Genomic DNA, 16,445 nt, shown 5'->3' with positions numbered 1-16,445 from the left:
CGTATGAGAAGACAAGAAGTGAAGAGTCAAATGGGTTAGGAAGAAGAAGATCGACTGGCTCAGAGCTGAGCTGCAGCCCCGGGACTCGTGTGCACAGCACCGACACCCACGGCTGGCGGTCCGAGCCCGGCGGCGGCGACCCACGGGGAGGGAGGGTGAGCATCCCCCGCGGGTCTTGAGCACCGGAGGGGAGCGGTGGGGGCAGCACTGCAGGGACCAAGCCTGGGCTGGGGGACAGGGGACGGGGACATCCCGGCCGGTGCCGCACCGGGGAGCAGCAGCAGGCCCGGCCCGCTGCGGGCGCCCGGCGCGCATGGCCCCGCCCCCGGCGGCTGCACGGCGTAACGGGGCGGGGAGGAGGAGCAGCAGGAATCGGATCAGGATCAGGACCGGGATCAGGAGGGCGGTTCTGGTTCCGGGTCAGTCCCCGCCTGGGCAGGCTGTCGGGCGGTGAGCGGGGGCGGCGGCCCCGGCCATGCGGAGCCGGGCCGGGCGGCGGCGGCCGCGCAGGGCCCTGCCTGGGCTGCGGCGGGGCCCCATGAGCCGCCGGGGGTAGGGCGGGGAGCCCCTTCCCCCCTGCCCCGCCACCATGTACACCTTCGTGGTGCGGGACGAGGGCAGCAGCGTGTACACCGAGGTGAGCCGGCTGCTGCTGGCCAGCGGGCAGTGGCGGCGCCTCCGCAGGGACAACCCCCGCTTCAACCTGATGCTGGGCGAGAGGAACCGGCTCCCCTTCGGCAGGCTCGGTAAGGGTCCTCCCCGCGCCCGCCCCCGCCGGCAGCAGGGCCCGGATTCTCCCTGGTCCTCTTCGGTCTGTGGCTGCCACTGTGCCCTGCCGTCCCCGGTGTCCCCCGCCGCGGGTCGCCGCAGCCTTCCGCCGCCGCTGTGGGCACGGGCGGGGCGCGCCCCGGCAAAGCCCCCGCGGTTCGGGAGGCGGTGCCCGCCAGCCCCGCTCGCCGCCCTGCCGCTGTCCCCGCGGCTCCCTGTCCCCGGGGCTCCCCGACCCGCGGCTCCTTGGCACTGCGGCTCGGCGGCCACCCCGGCCTCCGGCGCCCGAACAAAGCTCAGGCACTGCGGGATCTCTGTACAGCCGCCTCCGGACGCCCGGCAGGGCTCTCTGCGGGCCCTGCTGACGGCAGCCAGGCCTCGAAGGATCCCCTTCCCCAGCTCCCGGAGAGTGATTTCACCGGTGCTCCCCAAAACACCCCCGCCCAGCTTGAGGCCTGAGCTGTGGTGCAGCAGTGGGAGGGGCGGGGGTGGGAAAGGGGCACCCGGAGACCTCCCTGTGACAAGTTTCAGACCTCAGGATCCCGGCCCCTCGTCCGGGTGCAGCCCCTACTTCCCGGAGTGCCTTCCTTGCCCTGCGGCAGTGCCCTTGGGGCTGTTTGCACCACTGCAGGGGGCTTCCGACAAACAGCGTGCGCTTGTGGGGTCGCGGTGGTTCCAGTGTCATTCCCTGCCGGGTGCTGGGCAGGGACACTGCGGTGCTGAGCTGATGTGTTATGGGGGTGTTTCTGCTGTTTGACACAGGAGGCAGAACAGGACTAAGCCGGGCACGCTCAAACCTTCACTCCAGAGCTGAGGCTGGTGGGGATGTGCCTCTGCAGGGCTTGGTGAGGGTGATGGCACTAGTCCCTGCCTGGAGCAAGGTGTGGGTAATTCCAGAGGCCCTGTGTATGTAGGGTCCCATACACCCCCTGCCCTACCACCTTTTCCCTTGCTACCTGGCCCCCACTGTCACCTTGCCAACACGCAGGGCTCTGGGAGCTGCCCTGTGCAGGTTTGTCCCACGGCACAGCCTGTCCCATGGCACAGCCACCCTGGCCCTCTGCCCCGCTGGATGGTGCAGAGCCCAGGAGCAGGGAGGGAGAGTGCCCACAAGCAGGGGGAGCCGAGCCAAGCACTGGCAGTGTTGCAGGGTGTGGCGGGGAGCAGGGATGCACTGTCATCTCGGTCCTGGTTTCTTTCTTTCTGGGATGATTTTGCAGCACTGCTTCTGGCTGGAGAAACATCAGAACAGGCCGAGCCCCCTCACTCCAGCAGCTCTGGTGCAGGATGGCTTTGCAGCCCCTTTCTTGCAGCAGAGACTCATTTCTGGCTGCTCTTTCAGATTTGCAAGTCACCAGCTCCAGCACCTCTCCCTTGTCTCCTCCACATTTGTGAGTGGAAAGTCCCCATCACATGGCAATGCCATCTGGTCACCTCCCAGCACTGGGGTGTCTGCAGCAGGCAGGGAAGCGCCAGGAGAGGCTCAGGCAGTGAGGATGCTCACATGGGCTGGCAGCAGGCACAGCAGGCAGACCTGTGCTTTAACATGCCGAGCATGGAGGACCTGTGAGCATCAGGCCTCACTGCAGAACGAGTGCAGTTCTTTGATGAACATGCACAGCACATCCAGCCATGGTGGGCTTGTGGCCATCTCTAACCCCTTCCATCCTCCAAAAGTGTCCTGGGATGATAGAAGGGCTTCACTGAGCCTTTCAGCATGTGTTGCCATGGGATGCCCAAAAACTCAAACCATTTCTCAGAGCCAAGACACATCTATAACCTGTGGAGAAGGGGCCATGCTTTGGCTCTGGCTTCTTTAAACCATCCTCCGATTGCAGGAACTGGTTGCCTGAAATCAGTAGATTCAGACCAAAAATAACATGGTTATTTTGGTACATTTTCCAAAAAGCTGTATCTTCTCTGGTTCGTCTTCCTGAGCAACTGTTGCATCAAAGCTGGCTTGGTTTTCCTAAGGGCTCTACTCAGTGGAAGCAGACATTAATTCGGGGAACTGTAGGGATTTGCATTACTTAGGGCCTAAGCTGGATCACGGAGAGAAGTGGGGACTCTCAGCATGCACCACTGTCTCTGCCTAGCTGCAGGGACCTCTGTAGCTCTCACTGATAACCTAATTCCTGGGGGATTGCACCCTTAAGATGTGTCTGGGTCCAGCAGAAAAGCAGTTTGTGCTGAGGGGATGGAAAGGAGGAAGAGGCTGCAGAGGCCTCATGTAGCAGGGGGCGCTGGACTCTATGCTGTGCTGGCCAGGAGAAGATTGCCTCTTTGGTCAGTGCCTTGGCAGCTTTTTAATCCCACTAAATGCATGGCACAGACCTCACAACCTGCCCAGAAGTTTCCCTTCCTGCCTCGTGCTCCCTGTTTGCTGGCCACCCAACTCTACATTGCAGCCCACTGCTCTGTGGTGATGCTCAGGAAACCAGTGAGGATGTGTCTCCCCAGGATAAACTGGAAATGGAAGAAAATATGAGGGGTTTTATTATTTTCTTTTCAGAAAAAAAAAGCCAAAAAACCTGGCCATGCTGGCTGCGCATTGAAGTGCCTGAAGTTACAGATCTTTTCTGCAGGATGGTTTTCAGCTATCTTGTATTTAAAGATCTGTGAATAAAAGTGACCCAGGTCAGGGAAGTGACTTTCAGGCTGAAAATAGATATTCACTCTCTGTGATCTTGCAGCTGCCTGGTATTTAAGGTGATGTTTGCTCCAGGCCTTTTATCCCAGGCAAGCACCAAGGAGGATAAGTAAAACTCTGAATCCTTTTTCAGGATTCTGGTCCCTCCCAGAGAGCTTCCAGCTGAGCACAAGTGTTTCTGTAGTGTGAAAAGGTGAAGGCAGGGAGACTGTGGTGTGAAGTCCAGTGTTGGTAAGGAGGTAGCCATCTGTTTAGCACTCTTTGTGGCACGCTGAGGCCACACAGCGGGATACTGGGGCCAGTTTGGGACTTCCCAGTGCAAGAAAGGCTTAAACACCCTGGAGTGACTATAGCAGGGGCCATCAGGATAGTCAAGGGGACACAGGTTGGCAGCCAAGCACTGGGACAAGGAGTTAGAGAAGCAGTAGGATCTCCATCTTTAGAGATACTCAGACTTTGACTGAACAAGAGGTTGGACCAGAGATTCCCAGAGGTTCCTTCCCACCCCAGATGTCTTGTTGCAAACTGCTAGAAAGAAGCAAGACTCCAAGTCTTTCGAGGTTTCCCAGTGTTTTGTGATACCAGGTCCAAGAGGGAATCTTGCTGTACATGACAAAGAAAAAGAAGCCCTTTGCTAAGGTGTGATCTTTGTGTCATGGTGTGTTTCCCTGCATCCTCCACTTGTATTTAAGAGTTACTGAAATCTTGGTTCTTAAAAACTTACACCAGCAGATGGAGAACGCTTCTGGGTGGTGCTGCCAGTTCCCAGTGTGAATTAGGAAAGAATTATTTTCCTTTGCAAGATGGATGTGTCAGATTAAAAACAAATGGGTAACTACCTGGCTTTTTGTAACTGAATGAAAGAAACCACAGGAGCCAGTACCAGTTTACAGCCTGTTTCTGTAATGCAGGAACAAGCCTCCATTTTTTTCCCCCTACTGCACAGGCCCTTTGTACCAAGCAGCTGTTTTCCCTTTATTCACTGAGGAGTTTGTCTGACCTCTGTTTCCCCTTCTTAGGCCATGAACCTGGACTTGTGCAGCTGGTGAATTACTACAGGGGAGCAGACAAGCTGTGCCGCAAAGCATCTCTGGTGAAGTAAGAAATTCACTGAAATGTTAGATGGGCATGGCAGAAGCTTCTCTTCTAACCCTTGTCGAGTGCTGAACCTGTTTGGAGGGTATTTCACAGAGCAGCTGCCCTGGGAGTGTCCTAGCATGTGCTGCCTTCAGACTCCCGGGCTGGTCTCTAGAGCTGTTTGTGTGCACAAAGGCCTCTCTGTGACTTCAGGGGAAATGCCATTTCCACTGAGTTGTATCTACTTGAAACCACAGAGTGTATTGAATCAGATTGGAGCAAAGTCTAGAGGAAAAAGAAACCCAAACATAGCTGCTCTTTTTCCTTGTAGACATTTAATTAAAACCTTCTCCTTTTATTCTCTATTTCATAGAGAGAAGAGACACTAATGTGCCTTTAGCTAATCAGATTTGTTGGTCAAACAAATGCTTGGAGACATCTCCAGGAAGAGCTCTGGGAGTTATTTCTGCATGACCTGCCATGCCAGGATCTCCTGAGGAAATGTGGATGAACTTTCATTGTAAATAACCCTCGTCCCTGTGCAAACTCTGCTCCCACTAGAATATCTTCATGTCAGAGCTCTTGGTCTCCTTCAGCAATTTGATTGCCCATTAGAGTCTGTGCTGCCTCTCACTGATGCAGTCCTGCAGACAGCATGTGCTGATCCAAGGCCTCTCCTCCCCCTGCAAAGAGCCTCTTCCTAATTGCTTTCCTGGCAGTGGTGATGGTGTTTGTCAGAAAGTGGAGGAGTATTTTTAAACAAGCACTTACAGAGCTCCTCAGCTGGATTTCTCTTTAGCCTGTTACCTAGAGTGCTAAAAGCACTTGCACACCTGTTTTTATACCCTGCAGCTTGGCTGACCTTTCTAACTGTAGGGTCAACCGTGCATCAAGCTACTTAGGAACCCAGAGGACAACAAATGACATTCCTCAGAGCTCCCAGAGTGCCACTGACTCACTGCCACCTCAGCAGAGAGGCACAAATGCACAGAAAGAGTCGGCACCTCATGAACTCTACTTCTGGCCTTAAGCAAAGCACAGGCATTTGGAGAGGCAGGCAGCTCCCTTGGCTCTGAAAGAAAACAGGCCTGGGCTCTGCTAACAGGAATTTGCTGGCATCTCCACACATTACTGGTAGGAGAGATGTGCCAGAGGGATCCCAGACACCTTGGGATGTGAAACATGTAGCTGTTTGTGGGTTCCCAGTGGTCTTCATACACAACTGGGACATTCCCAGTGGGAATGGGATCAAGGGCTAAGCACCAGCACAGAGCATTACTGCTCTGGCTTTCCTTTTGCCAGTCATGATCACAGCATCCTTCCTGCCCCGAGCCGTGTCAGCAAACACCCCTCCTCAATTCTCTTGTGCAGAGATGATGCAGGGAATGCACCACAAGCTCTAGTTGCATGGAAACGTCTCAGCTGTTAGTTTCATGATATCCATGCTATCAATAAAATGTTCAATGAAAGCATGCAGGTTATGGTTCAAAGAGTAGTCCTTTGTTGTGGGCTGGGGTTGCCGTGATATCTTTAGGGAAACTCTAATTTCAGGGGTCTAAGGAAAATAGGATAGTTTAGCACAGACTGTCTGTAAGCTGCCATTCATCATTGAGCAAAAGAGCCCAGTTAATGATGATCTTTCCTTATTAAACAATCCCCGTGCAGGTGGGGACACTCTGGAGATTAACAGCCTCTCTCTCTTCACCCAGGCTAATCAAGACAAGCCCTGAGCTATCGGAGTCCTGCACGTGGTTCCCTGAGTCATATGTGATTTACCCAACAAACTTGAAGACCCCCGTGGCTCCAGCACAGAATGGAATTCACCATCTCATAAACAACTCGAGGACGGATGAGCGGGAAGTGTTCCTGGCAGCTTACAACAGGCGGCGGGAAGGCAAAGAAGGCAACGTGTGGATCGCCAAGTCCTCAGCTGGTGCCAAAGGTTCATTCTCCAGCACCAGGAGCTATTTCTCTTTATTCCTCATTCTTTACATGATCCATAGAGTCCCAGGGTTTGGCTGAGCCAAGCTGGTCTGTCTGTAAAGGGCTTCACCCGCCAACTGCATGCCAGTCAAGCCAGCACGGGGTTCCCGACAAGCAGTGTGGTGTGTGCACGTGCTACCTAGAACATGCATGGCAGTGAAAGGGCCTGCACTCTTCTACACATGCACCTCAAAATGTGGGAAAGTGCTGCAGGGAGAAGGCAGCAGGGACCAGTAAGTGAGGGGAATGTGGAGAACAGGTTAGAGGGAGCAGAACAGGATATAAGGAGGCGGTCAACAGGCAGGACAGCAACCTTCAAGGGCAAGGAGCCCAACTCCCCATGCTGCAGCTAAGCTTGCCTTCTCCTGGGTGGAAATCCTGCTCGTCTTTCGACCAGACTCAGATGCCTGGTGCCAGTGGCCTGCCCATGGTCACACCGAGAGACTGGCTGAGCAGCCACGAGCTCAGTGCATCAAAATTGCAGCCAAACCTCAGGGGAGTGTACCAGAGCAAAGACCAGCATTGCAGTGTCTGTCTGTCCATTTAATCTGAATAGGACAATAGATACCCAAGTGGTAATATGTTCTTCCTTGTTCCAGGATCATTCCATCACTCACTTTACAGAAATAATGAGTTATGAGATAGCTGGACACAGCTATAGAGGCAGTGCTTTGATAACTGGATGCTCTCTCTGTCAGTTACGGTGTTACCATGGGCACATTATGAGAATGGTGGTATTTAAAAACTTACCTTGCCATGTGTGCAGCAGAGCCCAGCCTGAGGAAGGACCTGACCTTTTCAAAGGGAACAAGTCCATATGTATTATTCATATTTGCAGAGTCACTTTGGATACAGTCTTGCAAAAAGAGAATGTGAAAGCCAGAACTGGTTGCAGGGAGGCTGCAGGATAAAACTGTCCTTCACACTGGCTTCTCTCTTTGTTCTGCTCTCTTGGCTGAGTCACCAAGAAGTATTGGAAGAGTATTTTCATCAGGAACAAAGGACAGATGAGTCCTTTTGTTATGCCAGTTTGGAAATGTGTTTCTGTGTGGTAAACTGGCAAAAAACCCATCTGGGCATTTGAAAAGGCAGTTGCTGTGGTCTGCTCCAGGCTGAGGAGGTTCAGACTCTTCAGATACTTTATGCAAGCGTGATCTCATCTTTTCTGCACTAAAGCAGAGTGGCCTTTTGTATTCATCAGTGTGCTGCTGCAAATTGAAGTGGAAAGCAGAGTCTCATGGTAATATCTTCTAGAGGGAAGTTTTACATGTCTGGGGATTACTTCTGATGAAGAAAGCTTGTTGGTGTTAATTACCAAGAAATATACAGCTCAGGCACAGCCCCTGTCTTGGGACAGGTCTAAGAGAGGCTTGGTTATCCATCAGTAACAGGAAATTTAAAGGTTTTGGATGCCCTGACTCAAACGTTTTAAGAGTTTGCAACTGTGGCTGGAGGTTTTGGTGTTTTCTTTGAGAGCAGGGACAGCTGCCCCACATAAGCTGCTTTGCTGCCTCACTGGGTTGCTGCCTGGGTGCCCAGTTAGATTGACCCTCCCCTTGGTTTGCCATCTGTCCAGTGTGGAATTGGTGCCTGCTGATCTCCCCACTGCAGAGGCTTTACTGCCTTAGGGATGTTGTTTCCCTCCTTCCCTCAGGACACAGCCTGAAGCTGTGCCAGTGCAAGGTTCTGCCTTGCTCCGCTCTGATCAGGAGACTAAAAAATCTTGCCCCCTGCATAAAGCATGAGTGAGAAAAAGACCTTGAGGACAGACTTCCTGTCAGTGGAGGCTACTGGGATGAATGGGAGGTCAGTAGGGCTGGAAAGCTGAGCAGAGAATGGAGCAGTGGGAGTTCCTGCAGGGCTGGCAGCGACCTTCAGAAGTCATAGCTAGGAGCATTTTTCATGGGATGGTCCCGTCAAACTGCCTGTGTTCCAAACCTCTATTATCCCTTCAATTCCTACTCGAAGAGTGGGGTTTTTTGCACAGTCTTTTCTCAAAAACATTCAGCACAAAATTAAGACTTAAGTCATCAAGTTTGGTCCAAAAGGTTAACGAGTGCCTCAACAAGGCGCATAGTGCCAGAGGAGTGTTTGATAACTCTACCTGAGCTGGCTTATCCCTCATGGCACCATGCCATTCCTTTATGAAATCCCAGAAGGAAAATGGTCTCTCTTCAGTGCTCTGCAACAGAATTTTCCTATTTGGACTCTTGCAAGAAATGAACAGTGACAGCTTCAGCCAAAATGTGGGAGTATTTAAAAGGCGCAGTTCATTTTTTTAATGAAGAGCTTCCACAGCAGGATCACTGACTACATGGATGAACAATTTAAAATAGTACTTTTCCTTATGCAGCACTGATTTTAATAATAACATAAATGAACTCAGTGAGCAGAGCAACACTGCACTAGTGTGCATGTGTGACTGCCTCTGGCAGCCAGAGAAGCCAGACAGGGAAAGAAAGTCTTGAGTCTAGGATAAAAAAACCCACAAACTTTCCTCCCCAGATAAAAAAGAAAGGCAAAAATCTTTACAGAAAATGTGCCAACCCTCCTGTTCTCTATAAACTGCTGAAAACCAGGGAAAAATTAAACCGAATTCATCAAGTGCCACATACAAACACCACCACACTTTCCTACTCCTGCCAAGCTAGATAGGAAGAAAAAAAGACATAAAAGAAAACAAAATGCCCTCAAACCAAGCAGCTGCCTCACTGCTTGCCCAGGTCTCTGTCTGCTGTGCATCTCCTCACACCTCAGCAGCCAACCCCCCCTACAGATGTGCCCTGGGCAGGCTGTGCCATATCATTCCCATTTGCATTAGGCCTGGTTTCTGGGGAGCCAAAGAGCCGTGGCATGGTAAGAAAGAGATGCCTCCACAGATTGGTTCCCACGGAGTGAATGTGACATTGCTTAGGCCAACCCTGGGGCCATAGGCTCTTGCATGTTGCTTTTTGGGCTGATGAGCCACAGTCCACTTGGGGCCTGAAAAACTCCAACAAAGGTGGAAGGATCCTCTACATAATTTTGTCTTCAACTTTCTGTGCCAGGGGAAGGGATCCTGATTTCCTCAGAGGCTGCAGAGCTCCTGGACTTCATCGATGAGCAGGGACAAGTGCATGTGATTCAGAAATACCTGGAGAATCCTCTACTTTTAGAGCCAGGGCATCGCAAGTTTGACATCAGGTAACCCTTTCTGCCTTTGCAATACCAGGTTTCTTTTTATTGCTGTTTCTTTTTGAGCCACTGAGACTAGAGTTTGTTCTCCTGTCCCCCAGGAGCTGGGTTCTCGTGGATCATCAATATAATATCTACCTCTACAGAGAGGGTGTCCTGCGGACCTCTTCCGAACCATATAACAGTGCTAATTTCCAGGACAAAACCTGCCACTTGACCAATCACTGCATTCAGAAGGAATATTCCAAAAACTACGGGCGGTATGAGGAAGGGAATGAAATGTTCTTCGAGGAGTTCAACCAGTATCTGATGGATGCCCTGAACACGACGCTTGAGAATAGCATCTTACTGCAAATCAAACACATAATAAGGTAGCCAGCTGCCTGCTGCCAAGGAAAACATAACCCTTCAGGGACAGGGATTGTGTGTGGACACAGCTGGGGAAGCAGGCAGACCAAGAAGGGAAAGGTTTAAATTGCATAAATTTAAGATAAGGCCATAAATATGCCCATGTCACTGCTCAATGAAAAGGCACTTCTGTGGGTGCAGTTGCCCCAATGGTATGTGTCCATGTCTCTGTGTTTTGCCAGCTGTGGCTGGAGAAGGATGGAATGAAAAGGGAAGAGAGCAGGTCAAAAGACAGGGCTGGGAGAGGTTGAGATTAAAAAAAGGGACTACAGGGGAAGTAAAGCTGGACTCAAGTCTGGGCTCTGGATGCTTCTTCGCCCACCATCAGCAAGCAGCAGCACATGGCTTTTGCCTAGGTCATCTTACTCAGTCCACACAGAGCCAGTTCCCTCCTGGGCATAGAAAGTGCCTGGAGAGAGGTCTTGGTGCTGCAGAGATTCCAGGTCTTGACAAAGCAGTCCTTCCTGAAGGAACTTGCTTTGCAAGTACCCCATTGCTGTTGATTGCACTAAAAAGACATGGCATAACCTTTGAGGGACTTGGAGGCAAATGAGCATGCAGTGGCAATTCCCTGGGGACCTGCTGCAGCCCTCTGTGGCATTGCATATCGTGTTTTTCAGCTTGCCTGACCCAGTAGTGAGGGAGGATGCTGCTCTCCAGCTCTTTGTGAGTAAACTCAGGGGTGTCCCCACGTGGATTTACGTGGTCATGGGATCTCACTTGCACGGACCTGGTTACCATGGCATGTGTTGGACATAACTTGTAATTTGGGGCAGTTCCAGGGCAGCCCCTGTCACTTAACTGTGCAATGCACGTGTCCACAGCAGCCTTAACCCTGAGTTTCTGCTTTTCCCTTCACAGAAGCTGCCTTATGTGTATAGAGCCTGCAATCAGCACGAAGCATCTTCACTACCAGAGCTTCCAGCTCTTTGGCTTCGACTTCATGGTGGATGAGGAGCTGAAGGTCTGGCTAATAGAAGTCAATGGGGCCCCAGCATGTGCCCAGTGAGTAAATCAGCTTCTGGAATACCCTTGTGATGCCACCATTCACATGTGTCACCCAAAATGTGGCTATGTCCCAGCTCCAAGTGAAAAAGGTGAAAGAAAGTGAATGGCAAGGGAGTTTTTCAGGCTAACACTGGACACTGCTCCAAGTGCCAGTTTGGGTTCTTTGCTTCTGTCTCAGTGTTTGGTATCCCCCAGCTTCTTTCCCACATGAGATGGGGCACTAACCTGGGTTTTTAACAAATGGGTTTGAATACAATTTGGGTCATTTTTATTACTCTTGGGTTGAAGTTATGTTTGCAGATTCAATGCTTTGGGAGTCAGATTGTTTCTCAGTCTCTCCTGTGGAGCCACTGGTGGCTGCTCTTTGTATGAACACGTGTTAAATGAGTAGGTAGCATTAAGGGCAGCAGCTGGAAGTGAGTGACTAAATTTGCAGGCAGTAGGACCCCAGTGCCCACTGTGGATGCTGCAGATGTTACCAAATCTCTGAAAACTGGAATAAAGACTCCTTAACACCAATTTAGTGTTAAGAAGGGCATCATTTATTCAGGTCACACGAGGGATAACTCCTGACCTCATGTGCTCACGTGATTTTACAAGTGGGTTGCTTATATACAGTCACTACATGCGTATTACAATTTGCCCATTACCAAAAAACCCTCCCCAGGTTCCCAGATTCAGTCCTTGTTTTGGCTGTGCCTGCATTCCTGAGCCAGATGTCGTCTTATCTTCCAGCCGTCCTTGGTGGAAAAGCAGATTTTGCATGCTTTGTTTCTCTGCTAAGAGTTCAGAGGCACAGTAAAAATTGAATTAACCCTTTTGGTATCGCAGAGATTGGATTATAGCTTCTTCCAGCAGCCACAGGGAGGCTGGAACAGCCAAACAGCCCTGGCCATGAACATCTCTGTGTAGGCACAGTGGGAGGTGCTGTATTACATGATTGAGACAACTGCAGGAGACCAGACATTTTTGCTAAGTGAGCATCTGTATCATATTAAAAAAAAACCCAGCAAAACAGAACAGGCCATACACCACTGCATTAGAATTTGATCAGATTAGATTTGATTAAATTAGATTAAATCATCACTAACAGGAGACAAAAAATGCAGGTCAAACCTACCAGGCAGCCTGTTCAGCAGCCTTTTCAGGGCTAGAGCTTGGGGAGCTTTCTGTGTCCAGGATGCCCTGTTCACAGTGTGCATCAGGGTGCAATACTCCCTTGCGCCTCCCTGTGTTGCTGTATGGGTAGAATTTGGCTTTCCTGGGTGGATTTGGATTGCAGCAGTGCCCTGTTTGTTTTGTGCCTCTTGGAAGAGCAAGGGCTTTGTTGGGCACTTGGAAGATTGAAAGCAGCTGAGGTAGATTTTGGCTATTTGTGGCTTCTCCTGTTCAGGGTTACTCTAATTTATAGCACTTGTATCACACAGCTTCCGTTTAAAGAGGGAAAAAAAATGGCTGCTGAAAGCAATAACATTCCCAGGAGCTGAAAAAACATCTTACTGTCACATAGCCCCAGTGCCATGGAGTAAAAGACATTGTTAATCCTGGGAAAAACACCTGTGGTACTAAATATGTCCCAGATGCCAGCGCATTCAGGGAGGTTACACGTGTATTTCCTCCAGCAGAAAATGAAGCTGTTGTTAACTCATCTCAAACACCTTGTCTCTCTTCTCCCTAATCCTGCTGTGCACGAGCTGTGCCATGGTGAAACACATCCCACATGTCTGAGGGTCCTGTGAAGCCCCTGTGCCTGGTCACAAGCTGATGTGTACAGCTGCACCCCAGCACATTTCATCAAACCAGGAATGCATCAGAGCAGCCCCTCTGGGGCACATTCCCTTGTGAACAGGGTCTGGTGCAGTAAATCCCAACTCCCTGAGTTGGAAGGCTGGTACAGGGAGCCCTGAGATGTTTTCTGCCCCTGTGCATCTTGTGGAGACTCAAGTCTGGGGCCTGAGGGTGTGGAGCCTCTGCTCAGAAGCCTGACCTGACTGTAAACATAGATAATGGATTTTGTGGTCCTTTGTGAATACTGGGAATTATCACCATGGAAAAAGAAGATAGTTTTTGGTGTAAACAGGGAGGAGGTAGAATAGATACTGCTCTCCTCCCGTTTGCCACCCTGAAACTCCTTGTAATGGGAATAGGATCTTGTAGATCCTGCTGGGAAAATGCATTCCTACATAAAAATTGGCCAGGGGTCTGCTGGTTTGTCCTGCCTGGGTATCTGATTCTCTCTCTCTCATCTCTTAGGAAGCTGTATGCAGAGCTCTGCCAAGGAATTGTGGATGTAGCCATCTCCAGCGTTTTCCCCCTCAACGACACTGGGCAGAAGATGAGCCAGTCATCATCGATCTTCATCAAGCTGTGATGACAACACAACTGCCACTGCTGTGAACAGGGACAGACTGCACCCCCCGGGTCAGCACAGTTTGGTGGCTTATCTCAGTAACATGCCAAAAAGTGATAGAGACAGGCTTCATATTTTCTGGGAGACCACAGGGAAAAACAACAAAACAGGCATCCTCACAGAGCTGCGATGAGCTAGAGCTGCTCAGATAACTCGATAACTCTGCCTGCATTCACCAAAATCCACTTTAGAAACAGCTCCTGTGACTTTGATACCTGAAACAAATCTCTCTGGGAGAACAACAAAACAACCTTAATATGAAACCCCAGCAGGGATACTGTAATGCTGTATTAGTTCCTCCTTTTCTATAGAGATAACATTGGGTTTTTTAAGGGAATCGAGTGAAGAGAACGATGGAGTTGTCCTCCTCCCGCTGTGTTTATTCTTTCCTCACCTACTGCATCATTAGTGCCTTAGCTTGGCTCCAAATAGGTGACTCCTTTCCTTTGTTCCTGATCTGTAACATAGAAAGGAGCAAGCTCTCTGGCATCGCAGGGTGCCTAAAACCGGGAACACCAAGAAGTCAGTTTCCTTAGGTTATTTTCCAAGTTGGTGGGCTGAACACCCAGGCAGCGGCTGGCAAAAGGGTGCTGAACTGCAGGTGGTGAATTAACCCAAGCAAGGAAGGTGATTTTCTTTATTTATAGCTATCCCTTTTCGTATTGAGATTTGAATCAATGTCTGTCCCAGTCTGAGGCAGTTGGATTCTGCTTAAAAGAGGTAGAGACACCCCCTCGGAGCTCACCGGCAGGCTGTAGGATTTCCAGCATCACTTTGTGCTGAGTGTTTCAAGTAGCAGAAACCTGATCCCAGTTTCTTCTGAGGCACTGCAGTGAATTTAGGCTCTTCTCTCAGCTTTCACCTTCATATTTTACTTGAGGCTTGAACCTGAAACCTTTCTACCCAAATCCCATTTGATCCAGCCAATTTTACTCTCCTCCGTCTGACAAATACTGCAATCTTCTGCACTGAACACAGTCCACAACTTGATCTTAGCTAGGGGGAAGGTGGGTGAGGTTTTGTAGACCAGGAGAGAGATTCCTGTTTGCCACACATCTGGGAAATCAGGTGCTTTGGGGGGAAGGAGAGGTTAAATTCCTTGAGGTCTCTGAATTTCAGAGCTAACGTCTGCTGCAAGTATAACCTAAATCCCTGTCATGTTTCCCACCTTGTGAAGTGTATCTGAATTTCCAGTGTGAGCCCAGCACATCCCTCTGGCAGGGAGAGGTGGTCATGGAAAGAAACTGGTTCCTGTTCCCTGTAACTTACAAACAAGAAGACATTGTGGAGATTACAAGCTGCCTGTATGTAATGGGAAGTGAATTAAGCAATGGAATTTCTGCCTTCCTCAGAAGAACCTAGCACTTTGGCGTACTCACCTCTGCTTGTGATGGAGGTTTCAGAGTTCTTCATGCAGCAAACAATCCTGACAGGAAAGACTGGGTGATAAGCAGGGAGAAGGGTGTGGGGGGAAGGACTGGTTGTGTTTTCTAACCTTATGATAGCACAGAGGTGTCAGAATTTCACTGCAGTCCAGGTAAAGTGTGGTGGTAACACACCAAGGTAAAATGTGGGCTGTTTAGAGTTGTTACTCAGCTTGCAAAGTTCATCACATCTCTCCACTGACATTTTCATGTTAGCTTAGGTGAGCTTAAAAACCGCACCTTTTTTGCCCAGCAGTGGGAAGATCTCAGAGCAATTGCTCTCATCCAGGATGTGTCTGAGATCACAGCTGGGCTCTCATAAGCTCCGAGGCAGACGAGAACAGAAGATTTTCCCCATCACAGTGAACTGAGAAACGCTCGTTTTCTGGGGTGCTAGACCCATCCTTCTCCTCAAAAGGGAAATTTAGATAATGCTTGGTGGTAGAGCCACAACCACAGACGATGCAGCTATTCATACCCTGCCTTTCCAGCTGGGCTTGGGGGAGGTAGTGTTTCAGGGACACTTTAATCCTCTGCTGAATTTTTCAGGAATAAGCAACATCCCCTGGAGGAAAATATGTAATTTCCACCTTCTCTCAAAGTGCCCCTCAAAGTAAAGCACAGAAGGTAAATGATAAAGGACAGAGAGCACGGTGCCTAAAGTTTTGCCCAAAATATTAGCTATGAGGTGGAGTAGAGGATGTGTGTGTGGCTGAGGCCTGGGCATTGCAGCCATGGGTGCACCTTGCAAGTGATGCTCACAAGCCCCTGTGAGACTTTTGGTTGTTTCTTTTTTTAGGAATATACAACAATAAATGTTTTCTAGTTTATTTCAGCTAAAAGGTCAATAGAAAAGGTCTTACTCTCTTTCCTGAGCTTTCACCCAGGATACTGCTGGGTTTCCAGAAGACACCTACCATATTGCAGAATGTCTCTAGTCTTAGTTGTATCCCTTCATGTCATCCATGAAGAATTTCTGGCCCAGGTGTTCTGGCTGCGTTGTCCAGCAGGGTCTGGTCCCACTGGACTCTGGGTTTCAGGTAACTCCCATGTGGCTTGTTCCATACAAGTTAGTCATGTTGTGCTTCTGCTGAAATCTGGTGGCTGCCCACAGTCCATGGAGAATGCCGGAGAAGTCTTAAGAAAGGCTCAAACCCTGGTTTCATCCAGATGACTGTGACCAGTGCCCTTCAGGACTGCTTGCATGTCCCTGCTCCCAGCATTTCTTGTTCTACACAGGCAGCTCTCTCCCAGGAGAGCAACTCTGTGCCGTTCATAACCATGCTCCATGACAGCGTCTGCTGTGGCAGCCCTTGGGAAACCCTGGTGTTGGGAGGATGTGGGGTGCACGGGGCACTGACCAGCTGGCTGCCCGTCGGGCTCGGGGTCGTGTGCCCAGCTGCTCTCACGTCAGCATGTGCATGTGGGGCTGCCGAATGCCTGAGCTCCCGGCTCTCCGGTGAGCTCACATCTATCCACATCTCTCCTAAACCATCATTAAAACATGCAAACCCCACAGCCTGTGGTGTTTCCTTGGCGCAGC

The 16,445-nt window shown here is 50.4% G+C and overlaps 1 protein-coding gene across 1 annotated transcript; it reads left to right on the top strand.

The window, feature by feature from the left end:
* The first annotated feature begins 415 nt into the window (after window positions 1-415).
* On the top strand, window positions 416-16,412 carry TTL (tubulin tyrosine ligase). The gene is made up of 7 exons (XM_082277031.1): window positions 416-746; window positions 4,438-4,516; window positions 6,205-6,437; window positions 9,526-9,661; window positions 9,754-10,023; window positions 10,922-11,065; window positions 13,322-16,412. The coding sequence occupies exons 1-7, from the start codon at window positions 590-592 to the stop codon at window positions 13,437-13,439; spliced, it is 1,137 nt and encodes a 378-aa protein (XP_082133157.1). The 5' UTR covers window positions 416-589; the 3' UTR covers window positions 13,440-16,412.
* Window positions 16,413-16,445: the final 33 nt, after the last annotated feature.

This window comes from Coloeus monedula (genome assembly GCF_965178545.1).
Source record: "Coloeus monedula genome assembly, chromosome: 2".
In the NCBI taxonomy this organism is placed as follows: domain Eukaryota; kingdom Metazoa; phylum Chordata; class Aves; order Passeriformes; family Corvidae; genus Coloeus; species Coloeus monedula.
The sequence above is the reverse complement of the archived record's forward strand: the minus strand, read 5'-3'. Positions and strand labels throughout refer to the sequence as shown.